At 35.1% G+C, this 14,229-nt stretch overlaps 3 protein-coding genes across 9 annotated transcripts in view; 2 read left to right on the forward strand and 1 right to left on the reverse strand.

Moving 5' to 3' along the window:
• Positions 1 to 963: 963 nt before the first annotated feature.
• Positions 964 to 4,643, forward strand: LOC108970214 (serendipity locus protein H-1). The gene is made up of 4 exons (XM_018935486.1): positions 964 to 2,369; positions 2,444 to 2,608; positions 2,672 to 3,843; positions 3,906 to 4,643. Exons 1-4 carry the CDS (start codon positions 1,201 to 1,203, stop codon positions 4,490 to 4,492), a joined length of 3,093 nt encoding a protein of 1,030 aa, XP_018791031.1. The 5' UTR covers positions 964 to 1,200; the 3' UTR covers positions 4,493 to 4,643.
• Positions 4,644 to 4,738: 95 nt separating this feature from the next.
• Positions 4,739 to 7,015, reverse strand: LOC108970216 (integrator complex subunit 11). Its single transcript, XM_018935487.1, has 3 exons — positions 6,484 to 7,015; positions 5,452 to 6,426; positions 4,739 to 5,382 (listed from the first exon to the last, which is right to left on the reverse strand). Exons 1-3 carry the CDS (start codon positions 6,695 to 6,697, stop codon positions 4,778 to 4,780), a joined length of 1,794 nt encoding a protein of 597 aa, XP_018791032.1. The 5' UTR covers positions 6,698 to 7,015; the 3' UTR covers positions 4,739 to 4,777.
• An 829-nt stretch (positions 7,016 to 7,844) lies between these two features.
• Positions 7,845 to 14,229, forward strand: part of LOC108970208 (protein phosphatase 1B) — a 9,560-nt gene continuing 3,175 nt past the window's right edge. For 2 of the 7 annotated variants that reach the window (XM_018935477.1, XM_018935471.1), the window contains exons 1-3: positions 7,849 to 8,085; positions 10,005 to 11,023; positions 11,104 to 11,221. In XM_018935477.1, coding sequence (XP_018791022.1) covers positions 10,211 to 11,023; positions 11,104 to 11,221 — 931 coding nt within the window. In that variant the 5' untranslated portion in view covers positions 7,849 to 8,085; positions 10,005 to 10,210. Of the gene's footprint in view, positions 8,086 to 8,647; positions 9,350 to 9,496; positions 9,583 to 10,004; positions 11,024 to 11,103; positions 11,222 to 14,229 lie in introns of those variants that run through there. The other 5 variants (XM_018935475.1, XM_018935473.1, XM_018935472.1 and 2 more) reach the window with 5 other exon arrangements.

Genomic DNA, 14,229 nt, shown 5'->3' on the forward strand with positions numbered 1-14,229 from the left:
TATTTTTCTTGACACATTTGCCAACTTCCAAATGTCTTCTATATAGAAAATGTGGCATTAGACATTGAAGCTAACCTACAATTGCCATTTTTACCATTTCCTAGCGGGTGTGCGAGTGTAAGTATGTACGTACATATGTATTCATAATGACTGCATGCTTGTTCATGTGCATATCCAATGGGTCAATTGTTGCTGAGGTGAATTGCATTGAACCGTGTTTGTTGCCGAACAAGTTGTTTGTTGTTTAATCGGATTCTGGCTTATTGTTGCTGATATGTATTGTGCCATTCATGTTATACTCGTATGTAAGGCTTGTAAATTTTATTTGCAATTTGAGCAACTTCATTAATATCGATGGTTAAATAGTGGGCACAAATAAAAAAATATACACATGCAGTTATATATATACATTTATATTTACATTTGTATATACATAAACTACACTAATATGCGATTATAGCAAACATAACTGAAAGTATATGTATAGAATATTTAATATAATAAGAGTTAAGTTTAAGTTGAACAAAATTTGAGTATAATTTTCTGGAACTATAACAACAACAACAACTGCGAAACAATAATTTCATTTTCCATTAAATAAAATATTGCAATCAAAATGCAAAAAGACCGGTATATAAAACAACCAAATTCTTGACCTGCAAGACAAATAGCTTAGCATAACATACCTTCAGGCGCAAAAATATGTCTTTCAGAATGCACAACTCTAGCTTCGATTTGAAAGCCTTATTAAAATTAAAACAACATATTTGCTTTATATTAATCAAAATGAATTTATGAAATCAAACTTTTGTAGTTAATTAATTTAACAATTTAAATACACTCATTTTTTATTTTTTATACTATTACATCAAATAGCCGAACGCATTGCGGTGCCACAACCAATCTCATTTGGCAGCACTCGTCAAAATGGCGTTTGCAGCAAACACTTTCCAAACATTTCCGTATGTGTGCAAAATAAACAAGGCGTCATTCCGTAATTAAACTTAATTTTTGTGGAATTCTTTTATAAGAGGCGTTTAATTGTTGTGATTATATAGAAAACGCCTTGCGTTATGAACGTATTGCTTAAGTGAATTGTGTGTGTTTTGTGTTTGTAAAGCTCTTAGTACACGGCGAGGTGTAAAAAACCGCATAACCTCTTGACCAACAACAACAGTGGAGGGCACAGTCTAAACGAGAATGACAGAAGAAGCGCCAAGCAGCAAAAAAATGCCGCGAAAACCAAGATCAGCGCCAATAAATATAGCACCGAACACTCCTACCAAATTGGGAGCTAACGATGAAATATTAAGTTCACTTCTACGTCTAAATAATTTCGATTCAAATATTAAGGATGAATCGTTGGACATCGATTTATCTGCCTGCGTCACCATAAGCGGCGACTCGGCCGCTATGCTCGCCACCACTAACAGTCTATCAAGTACGGATTTTTGGCGAGTTTTAGATGAAAGCGCGCAAAATGCGCACCTTGAATTGACGAATGCTAGTGATGATGTGCAACACCAACTGGTTTGTGCCAGTTTAAGTGATGATGGTCTCGATGACAGTTCCATTATTGACGATTTGCCAAATGCTAGTTACGAGTGTAAAACAAAAAATCTTGATACACATTATTTGTGTAGCAGTGGTAGAGATGCCAAAATTGTTGGTGGTGTCATAATAAAAGAGGAGAAACCGCAACATAGTTTCAGTGGCACATTTTTACGACCCGAAGCACCGCCACCAACACCATCACCCTTAAAACGATTATTGATAAAACCACATCAAGCGGATTTCCAACGACAAGCTGAAAGATGCTCGTCAAAAGAGAAAATTAAACGCGATTTAAAAAACGAAATCCTCACAATTGATCGAGCATATCAATTGAATGCAACCCATATAGACGATGCGGCCGTGGATAATATCCAAACCATTGAAAATAAAACAAACGACATCAAAAGTGCACCCACTAATCATGTTGTAGTCAGTAGCAACCAATCGATCTCATCATCTAGTTTCAATATTTTTACAATGTCTAAAGACAATACACCAAGTGGTAGTAGTAATAGTAATAATTTAGTACCAACATCAAAGGTTGAAACTTTAGGTAAAAAAGAGTGTGGTACTCAAGAAAGCGGCACAAGTGCTGCCGAACCGGTATTTAAGTGCCTGGACTGTGATGGTCTCATACTTCAGGGACGAGGCGAATACGCCACACACGAGGCTGTTGGACATCGCGTGCACTACCGATGTCCGGTGTGTGATAACGATTTTGAACAGGAAGCGGCTTTAAAGAAACATGTAAAAACCCATCGCTCCACAGATCCACGAAAAGATGCTTGGAAAAAATGCCCCGAATGTGGAAAATGGTAAGAATCTCTATATACGCTTAATATACATCAAGTAATTTACAAATATATTTTTTCATTTCATTTCATCTTAGTCTTAAATTGGGCAGCATGTGGATGCATCGCAAAATCCATAGTGATAACAAGAAATATGGCTGTGATATATGTGGCCAAAAATTTGTACAAAAGATCAATTTGACTCATCACTCTCGTATCCATACTGCTGAAAAGCCTTACGAATGTCCGGAATGTCAAAAGAGGTAAATATAAAATTTAAATTTATCGGAGAAAAAATTTAAATTACAAAATAATCTCTTTTTAAGGTTCCAAGAACGTTCACATTTGCAAAGACACCAAAAATATCATGCACAAACCCGCTCGTACCGTTGTGAAAAATGCGGTAAAATGTACAAAACAGAGCGTTGTCTTAAGGTGCATAACCTAGTGCATCTCGAGCAAAGACCTTTCGCTTGTAACGTCTGCGATAAATCCTTCATAAGTAATTCGAAACTCAAACAGCACTCTAATATACATACTGGCGAACGACCATTCAAATGCAACTATTGCCCAAGAGACTTCACCAACTTTCCGAACTGGCTGAAACATACACGTCGTCGGCACAAAGTAGACCATAAAACCGGCGAACATTTGGAAAACATTCCCTCATATTGTTCCAAGAAGTCCACCAAAGCGGCTAAAGCAAAGGCCGCCGAAGCTAACACAGAGGCAGCGTCAGCATCGCTGACTACGAAGTCTATTACAAACGATTCCAATAAAGTTTCATCAGCGCAAAATCTAAAGCCAGGCGACTCCAACGCGTCAACGCCAAAATCTCAAGCATCTAAACGCAAGAAAAAATCGGAGCAAACACCAACGGTGCAGACTGCACCCGCGCCGCAACCGCCGCCACTAGTATCGATTAGAGATGACCATCCCTTGCCAACAATCGCGGTATCCACATTATCGGCGAACATCAAAACCGAAGTGACGCGTGCGAGTAATATAATGACTTCGATACCGATGTCAATGTCACAACACTTGAAACCAGCAATAGCAGTTGGCGCGTTAAACAACACATTAAATAAAATTGGCACAAGCAAAACGGCTAAACCAAAGCGTGAGCGAAAACAACCGTCACCCAAACAAGTGCAAAAAGCTATTCCGACAACACCAGCTTTGTTGTCTTCAATAAAACGTGAAAATACCGAAGCAGATGCGATCTTCAATTCACAAGCGAGCATATCGTTACTAACAGATACCCGGTGTGCAATCAGTGGTTTCCCCGACCTGAGTATCACTTCGGCAGAAGAGCTCATTATGGAGCAGGCGCTTGAAATGGAAGAATGCGGCTTGTATGTGGGACAGCCCTCTGTTACAATAGATACCGATAATGCGATCTCCTCATCAGAAGCTACAGCGGCGCTACACTTTAAAATAAAAAGTGAATTCGATCCAGTGGACTTGTCTTCGACGCGCATTAAAGAAGAGGATCATGGTAGGTTTTTTCTCTGGAAGCTATTTTATCCAGTTTTACTACAATTTGCAATTATATTTCAGGTACATTAAAAGACATGAATCAGCGGTTATTATGTTCATCATTAGAGTCATCTCCGTATTCTTCACCAGCATCGATCGAACTGTCGACAACGCCGTCTGTCATGCCTATGATGCAGTCAGTGCACATAAATAATATTACCAATATGCAAACGACATCTGATGGTGTGAATAGTTTTGGGCTAGATCCATTTACGCTAAATGGCCAATGCCCAAAAGTAGTTACTAGTCTCAATAATTCATTGACGCACCAAACTGCCGCCGATTTACAACACCAGTTGCCTCAAGCCACAACGCATATTGTGCCGGCGAATACGCATACGTTGCCAACAACTACGCAAGCGATTATCAATCATTTCTATTTACATCCGATGACCACAATGCCGTTGCTGGCGCAGTCTACAACAAACCAAAAATTACCCTCGGTGAATACTTTGCTATTTTCGACAGCTGGAAATACAGCAAATGTCAGTTCCACCGCCTCCAGTGCCGCTGTTAACGATGCAAGATATTTCCATGGCAAGAGCATAACGGCCCACGTAGTTGCTTCGCCGTCAGCAACGCCAGTGGGGCGATCGAAGCTCACCTAAGCCGACAACGATAGCAGTATATAATGTCCACTTGACTAGTCAGCTGTTTAACTTTTCGTACAAAATTCACAGATGAGTTTTCCAGTGCGACTTGACCTTTTTTAAAACAAAACTTTAATATATGCTACAAAATAACTAGTTTTTTCTACAATTTTCGTACAAAAATAAAAATAAATACATATATATATATATATATTTTATTACAAGTTTTTTATTTTCTCAAAAATTACTTTATATAAAGACAAATTAATAATTATAGAAAAACATGATTTTTTTTTTATTTAATCAAGACATATTCTGTAGCAAGTTCAATATATAAGCGCCGATATCTTCATCCTGATTAGTCCATGTTATAAGTATGAATTTATGTTTCGGATCATTTTCATCTTCCTCAACCTTAATTTCAACTGTTTCGACACAAATCGTGCAACTTTCCTGCATGCTAACAGTCCAGCCGACTAATTTCTCTTGTAGCAGCGCGAAAAGTTTTTCACCCGTACGCAAGCGGGGGCCAGGATCGTCCATTTTCACCTTGGAAGTAAAACGCATCACATGACGATTAATACCGAATTCCTTCAAAGTATCGGTTAGATTCTGCAACATAATACGATTATCTTTCATAACAAGTACGCCGTGTAAGAGACGTCGTCGCTTTGGATCTGGCGGTTGAGCATTGTATACGCGGGCTTCTGCTTTGAGCAAAGATACGGATGCATCGACAGAAATTTTCACAGGTGTTGAAATAACTGAAGTTTCTCCGTTTGCAGGCATATAAGTTTCAATGTTGAACTCCTCCATTATTTTGGTGCGTAAAAATTGCATTTTTTCAGCCTCACCATGCACTAACATCACATTTTTAGGCTCACAATTTTGTATTAGTTGCATAATACCTGGAAGTAGATATTTATTATATTTTTAGCATTTTATGCTAAAATATGTAAATATTAAATGTGCATCACCTTTTGCGTCAGCATGCGCCGAGAAACTTAAATATTCCACAGACATTTTCACCTCCACCACTTGTCTATTTTCGAATTCGACTTTCTTTGCACCACCAAGAATTTTATTACCTACTGTGCCCTGAACGCAATATCCAGGCATGATAACCATATTATTTTCATTTGGTGCCCATTTCTTAAAAATCTGCAATGACAAACCAGCATGCAACATACCTGGCGTAGCAAATACGACCATAGCTCCGGGATTATCAATATAAGCTTTATCGAATGGCTTAATATGCTTAAAGTCAAACATATTTCGTTGCACAAACGTTTTACGTATTTTCTGGTTGGTCCATGTGATGAACATTTTATAATACGTATTCGCTTTTTCCGTCAAACCCACTGCAAAATATATGGGAAATTTCAAATTCATTCGTTCCCAATAAGTTTCCAATAAAATGCAAAGCTCTTGGGCACGCCCCAAAGCAAACACAGGTATTAACACTTTTCCTCCTTTGGCAACACATTCATGCACTTTCTTAAGGAAATCACGCTCGCGACAACGTTTCGAATCACGTATAGTTGTTGCATATGTACTCTCGGAAATTAACAAGTCCGGCCTGCATTTGTCTATCCATGCAGCGCCTAAATGACGATCAGGTGTCATATTATAATCGCCCGTATATACAACCGATTGTGAGCCGACCCGTAACCAAAACATTGCAGCGCCCAACACGTGACCGGCATAGTAGGCTTTGATCTCCAACTCATTGTCCACCATAACGCTTTGATGCAATGTAACAGCGGTAACCTTTTTCATGCAATCTTTTATCATTTGTGTTGTGAAGAAATTTGACTCGCCTTTGCGCTCCACAGCCACCTTTCGCATATCTTCTAATAAAATTGGGGCAATAGCTTTGGTCGGATGCGTCATGTAAATAGGACCGGAATAGCCTACCATCTCGGACATATACGGCAAGGCACCGCAGTGATCTGCAAACACCCAACTTTACATAGGGTTTTGTTCATCTTATGTTTCTTTTTACTTACCTAAATGAAAATGTGATATTATCACACAATCAATGTGACTTGTTATTGGGCCTTCTGGGACGATATATGAAAAATCAGGGAAACGGCGTTCATCATTGTACCCCATGTGCATACCACAGTCAAGCATGATGTTTTTGCCACCCATTGATAATAGTAGGCAACTGCGTCCAACATCCTGACCAGCACCCAATGGTGTTACTTTAATAGTTGGCATTATTTCCCCTCAAGTCAATTGTTTTGTACTTATTCGTTGAAGTGGAAAATATAATTAATATATCCTTGCTGGTAGAAATAGGCATAAATATTTAAAACACTAAATACAAGACACCTGATAAAGTATAGTTTTAAGGCCAATGGAAATAATAAAAACAATGCAATGAAATAAAAAACTTTCCGTTATGTTCACGCATATAGATTAGGCGCAATTTAAACAAAACAATTTTTTAGGATGTTTATATTAGGGGCAAGATTGCACATTGCAAAAATACTATACCCATTAGATAGATAGATAGGGTTCAATTCCCCGTCGGGGAGATCTAGTGATACATGAACGGCTGATTCGATCAATTTATTGTGAATGACTATTATGCACGGCTATTGTGAATTGGCTCACCTTTTGCATACATTTTTAACATATTTATTTTTAGTATCTCAAGAAATGTAAAAACTTCATATTAAAAATCGCTTAAGAAACTGTCAAGTAACTTTCCTGCGATAAATATACTTGTGCTTGTGCAGCTCTACAGAAATCTAGTACTAATTTTTAATAAATTTTTTCAATGAAATGCGAATATGGCAAACCTGGTTTTGCGAAGAAATCGTTTATTCTCTCTTACTCTCTATTGTGGCTCATTCACAATGCGTAACCAGGGGTCAAAGTTACTTGAAGAAATTTTATTATTATTTTTTTCTTGAGCAATTACTTGAGCTTGCATAGCAACAACTCAACAATTTAACGACGTAATTGTCTTTATATAAAATGACAGCTAAAACAGGTTTGCGTGACATTCATTGCACTGACTTTTTACAGCCTTTGCAAATAATTTTCTGCGTGTTTGTTTATTGTGCCGGTGCACCAAAAGGAAATATATGCAATTCTTGCATAACTATATCCCTCCATAACTAATTGTATAATATGGCAGAAAATGATGAAATGTTAAATCAATCACGATTATATATTTATATTTAACTTTATTATATATATATTTTATATATAATATAAATATAACCCATATAAAGCACAATCAGTTACCCAATCAGTTACTCATTTCCAATTGACTTCCAAATTTATTTCCAATAGTGGCAACTATGCCGCCATCACCGTTTTTTCGTATTCGCTATTTATTCTTATTCACTCGTTCGTCAAATTTTTGCTGTCTTTGCCGTGGTCGTGTTTTTGCGTGCAGTTTATGGTTTATGTTTCTCAAAAAAAATTGGCAAAAGGTCACTGAAAGCAGCAAATAAGTAGTGAAATAAAATAATACGTTTTTAAATGTTTAAATGTAATTGTTGTAAGTGCATTATGTATTAGAAATATTTAACAATAGAAAGACGTTCTCGTTGCTAGTCAACGAATTCATATTGGTGCGGTTTGCTGGCAAGGTGAGCGTTTTGGAGGCGTCATATACGTTGTAGAATGAATCCCATTTCCCTATGAAAATTAGAATTTACTTTGAATATCGCATGTGTTGGCAAATAATTTACAAATGTTAATATAACTAAAGAAGCGCATGGCATTGCCAAGGGAAATTACCGAACACTCGACAGCCATAACCAAAGATTTTTTCCGCTTTCTGCACTCGAGTTTAACATTTTTAAGTGTGCTTAACATAAGACGAAAATAACGTGTGTTTTTTGAGTGTTTAGATTAAAATACGTTAATGATATAAATGTGAAATATATATGTATATATTACAATTAAACAATTTTGGTTGAAACCAAATTCTTCGCGCAAAAAAATGCCACAGTTGGATTCACCCTAACAATCGTTTACTATTGGTCGGTGATGTTGTCATATTGTTTTCTAATTTTAGAAGAGGAGCAATCGAGAGAACTTTTACGAGCGTCTAAAAAGAGTGTTGGTGCATCATTATGGCTATTTCCCACCTCCTATTCCCGACGGTAGCTATCAACTGAAAACAACCAACATTGCCTTCGATTTGAAATGTGTGAACAACAATTGTGTTGAGTTTCAATTCTAAAAAGCTCTATCAAGTGGTTGTTATTTGTGTAGTTTCCAAATAAAAGTTAAATTTTTAAGGCGACATTACAACGTTATTCTAACAGTATTATTACTGATTTGGATGAGTGGATTCAAACCCTAATCGCTTTTATTTTATGTATATTGCCAACATTTTGTCATCACTAAAAATGCACACCTTTAAGATAAAAACGTTATCAGATGCAGGCGAACAAAATTAAAAATTTATAGACGGTTACTAGTAACAGACCTATTTTTCGTTCCTTGAATTATCAGAAAAACATATGCACAACGTCTATAAATTTTCAACTATATTCGTGTTTTGTTCATTTTCCTTTGGTCTCTACTTTCAATCTCTCACCGAGTCATTTGTGAACGTTTACTAACAAATGAAGGTGCCTCTTTGACACCTTTAAACTAAATCACAATGTGCAAAGAGAAGCACGACAATCGAGTTTTTCTATTCACATTCGAACACTAAAGCGCTCGCTATGTTTTCTTTTTTATACACAAAAATTTTCTTTTATTTTGCTGATCCGTAAAAGAAAATTATTTCTACAACCGCATAACCAACATAAACACCGAAAAGGTAGAGTGTGAAAATAAAAAATTAAAATGTTTCATAAATATTCTAAGCATTATATACTGGTGTCTATTCTTATTTATGTAAGTATAAAGTGATATAATGTGCATGAATAGCGGTACCAAATAAAAAGTAGAAAATAAGCAGTTTTCTGAAGATAACTATTTACAGAACATATGCGCCAGTGATTATTTATACATAAGTAGTTATACATAAGTACATATGTAAAATCGAAGTGTGTGCAAGTCTGCAAGTTTTCCTGAGGACAAGTGTACATTCAGTTTGTTTGCAGTTCCAATGATCAAGCCACATGAAGGTATTAACAACTATTTACCTCACAAATAGGGTTTTTATTATTGGGAAATCGCCTGAGTTATTTGCAAAATGCGCTGGTATTTTCAAATTGTGTAATCATTGATTTTTCAAAGTGACGTTTCATCTCAGCTGCACCAGTTAATATACCCAAGTGTTAATATGGCTATATGGCTCAAAGCAAGTACATTTCTAGCAAAAATAATAAGGGTGTAACTCACTAAATATTTAAAACGTATTCTATGTATAGGCAGTGTGTAAAAAGATATCAATAAACGTATGTTAAAGCGTGTGCACTTATATATTTAGGGTGAATGAAATTGGCAGTTTTTTGCTTATTTCTGCAATACCAAAACATGCATTGTTAATTGATTTGAGTATATCTTGCATACTTGTGTTGATTGTTTTCTTTCGTACACATTTCAGGCAGTTGCGAAACAAACGATTCCGTAAGCAGTGACTCTAAAGCAACTATAAACAATAAACTCACCAGTAACAAATATAATTTAAAATTAAAAGCCAGTATATAAACATAATCAAAATTAGCACACTATCAACTGAGCGATCGAACCACCGAACGCCTAAGTAACTTTGCTACCCGCGTACAATTAAACACAGCATGCACAAAAGCGATGGGCGGTTTCCTGGATAAGCCGAAAACAACTAAACATAACGACCATGGGGAAGGAAATAAACTTCTATTCGGCGTCAGTTCCATGCAGGGCTGGCGTTGTGAAATGGAGGACGCTTACTATGCATGTGCCGGTCTTGGAAGTGAGCTCGATGATTGGAGTTTCTTTGCCGTTTTTGATGGACACGCTGGTTGCAAAGTGTCAAAACATTGCGCCTCAAATCTGCTTGACTGTATCATTAGCACAGATGAATTTAGGAATGGTGACCACGTGAAGGGCATACGTACCGGTTTCCTACGCATCGATGAAATGATGCGGGGGTTGCCCGAATTAACTCAAGATGCAGAAAAATGTGGTGGCACAACTGCGGTGTGTGCGTTTATATCGCCCACACAAGTTTACATTGCGAACTGCGGTGATTCGCGCGCCGTGCTCTGCCGTCAGGGTGTACCGGTATTTGCAACACAAGATCACAAACCGATTTTGCCCGAAGAAAAGGAGCGTATACACAATGCGGGCGGCAGTGTTATGATAAAACGTGTTAACGGTACGTTGGCAGTGTCGCGAGCGCTAGGCGATTACGATTTCAAAAACGTTAAGGAAAAGGGTCAATGCGAACAATTAGTGTCGCCAGAACCGGAGATTTTTTGCCAAAGTCGCCAGGATACAGATGAATTTTTAGTTTTAGCATGTGACGGTATATGGGATGTTATGACCAATGAGGATTTATGCAGTTTTGTCCACTCGAGGCTGAGAGTTACAAACGATTTAGTAAATATAGCAAACCAAGTCGTCGATACATGCTTGCACAAGGTGCGGGAAAAATTGAAATAATAATAAATTTTAATATTTATATTCTATTTATAATATAATTTTTGCTTTCGACATTGCAGGGCAGCCGAGATAACATGAGCATAATAATAATCGCTTTCCCGGGCGCACCACAACCAACTGAAGAAGCCATAGAGGCGGACAAACGGCTGGAGAAGCAAATCGAGAAACTAACAAGAGGTTGTCTAAGTCGACTTTTTTGTTTTTAATCTTAATAATAAGTGTACTAGTCGAAATAACAGTTCATGTACTTAGTGCATAACACGTGTGGCGTGCGTACGAAACGCGTTAAATCATCTATAGGCAATAATTGAATTAATATATATTTAATAGTTATAGACAAGAATATCGTATGTGCTAACGTGAATATACATACATATGACGTCATTAATCGATTTACCTGCGTAGGATAAACGTCCTTTCTTTATTTATTTAAAATTGTTCCTTATCCGTGACCGCGGCAAATATGTAATTTTTTCTAGTCAATGCATATTCTTAATATTTAGTCTTTTCCTATAATGTGAGTTACTAAACTTAATAAGTTCTCCGTTTGCTACAATGACTGCCAAGGATTACTCCTACAGCTATAATATTTATTCTATTACCATTCATTCTACATATTACCGTTATTTGTATTATCCATTGCCTGACGGAAAACTCGATTTCATCAGGGTTGCAAATTTTTTGAATAAAAAATTTGATATTAAAAATTGAAAATCTAATTTTCTAAAACAACATTAAAATTAGGTTTATAATTGTGTCTATATGTTGACGAAAAAATTACATTTTAAATTCTTATTTCTGATGTGTGTGGTTTAAAATTTAAAATTAAAATATTTTTAAATTACTAGTTAAAATTTAATTTTGAATCCCAAACGTATTAGATTCTAAATTGATAATAGCTTAAATGTTTAAGTATTGAAAAGTGTAATCTTTTTATTTGACTTTTTTTAATTAATTAAATTTTTTTTATTTCTTCACTTTTTCCTGTTTTGAATTTTTTTTATTAATTAATTTTTTTCCTGTAATTTAATTTATTTTACTGTTTTTTATTTATTTTTTGTTTATCTCAATCTGGTATTTGGGGTAAAATTATTTTTAATAAGGGTATTCGGTATTCGGGATGATTTTTAATTAAAAAAGTTTAACTGAAATGTTATTATTTTTGCAACCCTGTAGTTCACCCATACATAATTTCAATTTAGTTGTTACAAACGATATCCGAAGAATACCAAAACATACTCACATATTTGCATGACGCTTTTAAAGCAAATATAGAATACCAAAGAATTTAACAATAACAGTAATTAATATTAGATAAATCAAATGTGTCAAGTTGTAGTAGCACAATTGAGAGCAAAGGCAGGCGGGTGGGCAATGGCCAAGTCGATAGTGCCGATTTAATATAATATAAAAAACTAATGTAAATACTAACATACAAATTTGCATAAAATGTATAGAACACAATAATAATTTTAGAATTTAAGGAATGTTTAGAAAATTTAGAAAAAAACGTGATTATTAAGCCACCGAAGGTCAACTTTATTAACTCAATTTGAAGTGAATTGAGATTATGTTTTGTTATATACACGCGTTTGAGAGTTGAAAAGCACTAGGTGTATTTACAAAATAACAGTATTACACTTAAAGCTCATTACAGTTAATATACGATAATAGAAACTACCGTAAATGCAAAATTTACGGAAAAGTGAATTCAAATTCAGTACAATTTCGTTATATACCATATGTACCTCTGCAATCCCTTTGCTTTACAAAACAAAAAAAAAAAAAAACGTAAAAACATAAAATACATTGTAGAAATAGTGAATAACATTAACTGTGAAATGATTAAACTAATCTTTAGGCATTTGATGCGTGTCATACTTCCACATACACAACCTCGCTTACTTATATACTAACAACAACAACATTGTTTTTGTCAACCTCTAGCTAAGATTAGCGTCCTTATGCTCACGTAAACCTTGCAATATTTGCTTAGTACTTTTTAAAATTAATTTACGTATTGTAGTACACATAAATAAGGCAAACGCAACAATCAAAACGAAATATGTATGTTCTCGGTGCATTCTGTGAATTCGTATGAAATCTATACAACTCTGTATTACATATATTTCTAAGTCATTGCAAATAGTGGAGGAGCGTAAAACCTCTAAGTATCTGTACAGTCCTAGCAGTTATTTAGGTGTATTGTAATGTACGAGTATATAAACGGAATTTAATATTAATTGCAAACCTAGTATTATATAATAAATCAAATAGCGAAAACTAGAAAAATACGTAAAACCTTTAAATATCATATGCCAGTATTACTTACGAATAGTAATGGTATTGTGAAAAATGTAAAAATGAATTTTGATGCGTGTCCAGACTCATATTTGCAAGTTAAGAAATAAATTCCTACTTTAAACTCAAGAAATTTAACTGATCGAGTTGTACTTTTCTCTACTTACACTCATACATATACAAACGCGTCCTCCCTTTTGTTGGGGTGCAACACAATCTTCAACATTTAACCTGCATTGCTTTTGAGTTACAAATTTCATGACTTTTGCTTTGCGCAAATTTAACTATCATTTATTTTTGTGTTTCAAATTCACACATACTTTTCTTTTTTTCTGTTGAATTTCTTTTGCTTGTTTTTGATTTGCAATCGCGCATATTGTCATTCGTAAAGAAATTTGTCGAAACACTCGTTAAGTGTTCTGATGATGAAAGCAATTTGTTTAAATAAGATTTAATGAACGTTTCAACCTATCGTAGACTTGCGTGTTTTTTGGTAGAAACAACGCGTTTAGAAAGAGCGTGAGCATAAGGTACGTTAAATCAAAATTCGTTTTTATTTTGTTTGCTAAACTAAGATTGTTATTGTTATACTCACTCAATTAACCTTATTCATTAGCAAAAAATAATAGTTAACTAATGCAAGTATTATAAAAATTATAATTTTTTCTATAAGGTTCATAATTATATTTAAAGTAAAATGCATGCCAGGCTGTTAAGTATTTAGTGGCTTGAAATATTTTGTTAGTCGAACAAAGTTTAATTTCAGTTTTTTACAGTTGAAATTAAATAACACTTATATTTTTCTAATTTTTTAGTTCACTAAAATAGGCAGATTGACTCCAAATCTTTAAACTTAAATTTAAAAATTACAAATTTTTCATATT

This window comes from Bactrocera latifrons, unplaced genomic scaffold (genome assembly GCF_001853355.1).
Source record: "Bactrocera latifrons isolate USDA-ARS-PBARC rearing strain unplaced genomic scaffold, ASM185335v1 scaffold_29, whole genome shotgun sequence".
In the NCBI taxonomy this organism is placed as follows: Eukaryota; Metazoa; Arthropoda; class Insecta; order Diptera; family Tephritidae; genus Bactrocera; species Bactrocera latifrons.

Coding starts and splice junctions, on each gene's coding strand:
- LOC108970214 (XM_018935486.1), top strand. CDS start 1,201: ATGACAGAAGAAGCGCCAAGCAGCAAAAAAATGCCGCGAAAACCAAGA. Junction 2,609..2,671: donor TGTCCGGAATGTCAAAAGAG/GTAAATATAAAA, acceptor TCTCTTTTTAAG/GTTCCAAGAACGTTCACATT. Junction 3,844..3,905: donor CATTAAAGAAGAGGATCATG/GTAGGTTTTTTC, acceptor ATTATATTTCAG/GTACATTAAAAGACATGAAT.
- LOC108970216 (XM_018935487.1), bottom strand. CDS start 6,697: ATGCCAACTATTAAAGTAACACCATTGGGTGCTGGTCAGGATGTTGGA. Junction 6,427..6,483: donor AATATCACATTTTCATTTAG/GTAAGTAAAAAG, acceptor GGGTGTTTGCAG/ATCACTGCGGTGCCTTGCCG. Junction 5,383..5,451: donor GGCGCATGCTGACGCAAAAG/GTGATGCACATT, acceptor ATCTACTTCCAG/GTATTATGCAACTAATACAA.